General features: G+C 34.9%; 1 protein-coding gene across 2 annotated transcripts in view; it reads left to right on the top strand.

Annotated features, from left to right (window-relative positions):
- LOC103397689 (nuclear receptor subfamily 5 group A member 2-like) overlaps positions 1-4,361 on the top strand; it is a 13,332-nt gene extending 8,971 nt beyond the window's left edge. Inside the window, exon 7 of one of the 2 annotated variants that reach the window (XM_017042778.2) lies at positions 634-4,361. In XM_017042778.2, coding sequence (XP_016898267.1) covers positions 634-887 — 254 coding nt within the window. In that variant the 3' untranslated portion in view covers positions 888-4,361. 2 annotated transcript variants of the gene reach the window in all.
- The last annotated feature ends 201 nt before the right edge of the window (positions 4,362-4,562 follow it).

The raw sequence follows: 4,562 nt of genomic DNA, 5'->3' as shown, positions 1-4,562 counted from the left end.
ATATATAATTTTTTTAGTAATAATATAGTAGCAGTAATATTTAGCATATTTCTGTTATATTTTTCCAAAATAATAATTCTATCATTTGGATTACTTAAAACATTAAAGTTATTATACATACTATATATATATAGTTTGTTTTTGTTTTTTTGACTAATCCAAATGATAAAATTATTTATTTAGAAAAAAGAGTGTGTGAAATTTAGTGATTCTTTTCTATCTTGGGTTTTTTTTTTTTTTTTTTGTATAACGCATCTAGACTTTATTTTAAAACTTTGGTGATAGCCATGTTCTCATCAACATCTGCCACCTGCCATGACAGACATATGCATGTTGCGCATTAAGATGGTATTTTAAGCTTAAGGTAGTCTGGTGAAAAGAACACTTTTTTTTGCCAATGACAGATGTGTCAAAATTATATTTAAAAAATAACAATGTTGACTGGATGGAGGAATTACTGGATACACAGTCCACAGCCATTTGATTGTTGTCAAAAATTAATTATCACGGCTAATGTATTCATTTGGTAATAAATAAATATTACACACATACAGTTTTATAACAAATGTCTCTGGCTTTATGCTATATCTATTAACAACATCCCTTTTGTCATCTTATTCTTTTTGTTTACAGATGTAAAGATGCTGGAGAACCAGGCCTTTGTGGAGGGGGTCCAGGAGCAGGTGAATGGAGCTCTTCTGGAGTATACCTTGACAACCTACCCTCAGTTCCAAGAAAAGTTCAGCCAATTGTTGGTTCCTTTGACAGAGGTGCGCTCCCTCAGCATGCAGGCCGAGGACTACCTGTGCTACATGAACCTGAGTGGTGAGGTGCCCTGTAACAATCTGCTCATTGAAATGCTGCACGCCAAACGGGCATGTGTGTGAGGGACATGCGGGGCAATGTCACTCTCCCATTGTCATTCCATGCCTATTTTTGTGTGGCTGATTCGGTCAGCCACAGTGTGATAGAGGTGGGAAAACAAAATGGTTGTAGTGGGAGTATTTTTCTAACCCAGAGTGTATTGCAATCATTAAGCTCCACATTTACTAGTACGCTAGGGATACTCGGGATTTTGGACGTCAATGTAATGTTACATCATAGACAACATGTTGATTTCCTTTTTTATATCTAGTTTCAGTTTTTCTTTTTCTCAGAAATCTAAAAGTTCTACAGATGGCGTTGTTGTTAGAAACACATTTACCTTTTACAAAACAGTGACTTTCCTGAACTTAATGGTTGTCTTCAGAGTGAAGGTCTTAAGAACAGAAGAGTACTAGTTAGATTTGGCAGAATGCAATTTAATTTTATGGCTTAATTCTCCAAGAGTCTCAGTAATATAACGTGATGTGTGATCAGTGTCAGTCACTATTGTATGTTTGTTGTCTAAATAGATTTGAGTCTTATTGGTAATCAAAGTCAGAGGTCCTCAACCACTGGGCCACAGACCGGCACCAGGCCACTGGTTATTTAGTATTTCACTACAAGGAGAAAAAAAAAGTATTTGTCTTTCATTGATTGATTTAATCTGTTTTAGTTAATTAATCTCAGCTAATTACGTATGCCTTTTGATGCATGCCAATAAAGGTCTTTGGAGAGATTCTTCAAAACAGGGGAAAATCCTTCACAGGTGAATTTATGTTACAAATTTGCTATGCATAATATTTGGTATTCAAATTTATGGTAAAATTTTACTTTAATGCACTTTATATTTGTGTTAATATCAGCCGGTTTATTTTATTTAGTCCAATTCATTTAAGTCCTATCTTGATGATCAGTCTGTGGTCTTTCATTAAGTCAGGCTGTGTGGTCAAAAGGTTGGAGACCTTTGATCAAAGTGACCTTCTGATTCTGCCTTTGTCTTTGATTTAGATTTCTAAAGATTAGTCTCTGTCTTAATATATTGTAACTATGGTTTCTTTTTTGGACATGTGTCAGTACGTGCAAAGTTGTTAAAGTGGCAGACAGACAATTATTGAAAGAAACATAATGGATTAGCCTGCAGTCTTAAGAAGAAGCTCCAAACATGGCTGCTCTTATAATTGCATCCTTTATGAAAAATGTCCACTTCAATGTCACGTTACTGCACCAATGTTGTCAAAGCCTCAGTGGACATCAGTGAAATATCAAACTGAAGATTTATTTTAGAACAGAAGAGATAACGCAACATTTCCTCTAATTTGCAAACAAGGTGAATCAACAAAACAATACCTTTTAAAAAAACCACTCCGCTGATAATTTCACCATTCTCTGTTGGTTTTTATCCACAGTCTTGTCAAAAAGGTTTGACCCAAAATACTTTTTCCTGCTTCAAAAGAGATGTTCTTTTTATTTTTATACTCGTCTATAGACACATTCAGATCAGAGCAGAGTGTTTCTAAAGCAGTACGTTTGGACATTATTCTGACATTTTAGGAACTGGTAGAAGATGGTTTTAACCAGACAAAGCTTCACTCTGAAAATGAAAATTTAAATGGTGCAAAAAAAAAAAAAAAATCATCGGCAATTTGAGTTGACACAATGAAGCCTCTCAGCTTCATCCCAGTCTCTCTATAGTGAAAAGTCAAAATCTAGTCCTAACAAGTAATATTTGCTCACACTGCCACAAACATGGAAATGCTGCAGTGTTACTACTACATAATAATAATAATAACAAGGTTTTTCATGTTTTTTTTCACTGTAATCTGGATGATAACCGTCTTGTGTAGGTTTTTTCACCTGTGGTGTTTCACTAATATGCCATGGCATTTTTAGCAGAGTGACAGATAAAACAGGCTGATTTATAAAACGGGGGAGGTGACAAAGGAGGGAGAAAAGGGGGAAAAAGGTTAGAAAATATGTAAATAGAGGGGACTAAGAGCAGAAATCCATTGATGTGATTAGAAGTAGATTAATCAACAGTATCAAATATGTTTAGTGATGTTACTGATGAATAATTATAATGACAATACTTATGAGAACTATATCAGTGTCTGCATCAAGTCCTGCAATTACATCGACTGTAACTGCAGGACTTGATGAGTGTAAACAGTGAGAGAGAAAAAGCACCGACTGATGAAGAGCCATTATTATGATGACGATGTAGTTTCATGTCTGTCAGTCAATACAGACAGAGGGAGAACAAGGGTTGATCGCACAGTGGGAGTTTCCCCAGGAGCCTATTCGTTGAACTCTCCACTTTGTTTGGACAATGTTTAAAGAGAGAAATATTGAATGAAAATTAAATGAAATTACAATTAGAAAACATTGCATTGAACTTGATTCCAACAGTCTTGGTGAGTAGGGATTGAATTGACTAAATTACTTTGACGTTGCTTTTTCTTTCTCTCTAACTGTGTTTACATTACATAACATCATTTACAGCTGCAAACTAATTTTACTTTTTTTGAGATGTTGCATCTTTTGTTGTTTTATTGTCCTTCTTGTTCTACTTCTCCTTCCTTTGATTCTTCTTCATAGTCTCTGTCTGACACTCCTTCCTAATGAGGAGCCTGAGTGCACTTGCCCTGTTCCTATTGTATTTAATCACTTACCTATACAAAATAATATATAACTTTCTTCTGTTGTGTGCTGCTTCTCTCACCATAACAAATTAAAGCACTCATCTAAGGCTAGCCTTGACCTCAGCTCTGAAATCATACGCTTTCTTTATGATTTATACATTTGGTTTAACGGCGAATAACATCTCATGGCCATACTGCACCAACTGCCCAAATCCTTACAAACATCAAAGATTGAATTTTGTCAAGACATAATTGTTTTGGTGACAGCAAATGCTAACGAGCTCTAATAACTTTTTTTGACGGCTAGAAGATTCCAAAGAGTCCAGCTTAAAATGGAGCCTTTTAAATCCCAAGATTTCCCATGCTGTAAACGTGTTTACACAACCAATCTTAAGGCCCCATATGAGTCTGCATCACAGTATTTAGAAGTCAGTGTTAGCACTACAATAAAATGTACTATTGGTGTGCTTTGGTCCCACCTTGGTGAAACATTTATGACCTCTGTTCTTGTTTTTTTTTTTGTTTTTTGTTTTTTTACACAGACTACCATCCATTCCATCTACCTAAAATTGTTGTCTGTCTTTGACATACATGTGCATTTCTAGGTCACAGGGCTGCGTACTGTGTATTTATGTTGTGAAATGAATATCTAAAGTCAAGAAACATTTCAAACCCCAACTAAGATTTTTTATTAGGGGGTTAAAGGTCAAAATGCTACTGTGGTGAATTGTTTTTCCTTGAGCTAACAGTCTGTTTAAACTTAGTTGTGATGTGCAAAAGAAGCAGCCAAACTTCTTATTTCTTTATCTATATTTTGTTGTTTTAGCATTAAACCAATAAAACTCAGTGGAAAAGAAATCCCTGTGTGTGTTGTGTGTCTCATTGCATGACATATAAAGCTGATTCCTACCCAGTGAATTGAATTTAGAAGAAATTTAAAAACATAAGATTCACTGCATACAGATAACAGTTTGTGTTGTATTATTCCGGCTCATTTATTTCTTATGTTAAATTTGACAATTTTTTTTGAGATTTTTCTTCTTCTTCTTTCATCTTTGC

This window comes from Cynoglossus semilaevis, chromosome Z, assembly GCF_000523025.1.
Source record: "Cynoglossus semilaevis isolate Cse_v1.0 chromosome Z, Cse_v1.0, whole genome shotgun sequence".
Lineage (NCBI taxonomy): Eukaryota > Metazoa > Chordata > Actinopteri > Pleuronectiformes > Cynoglossidae > Cynoglossus > Cynoglossus semilaevis.
This window is presented reverse-complemented; position numbering and strand designations above follow the sequence as displayed.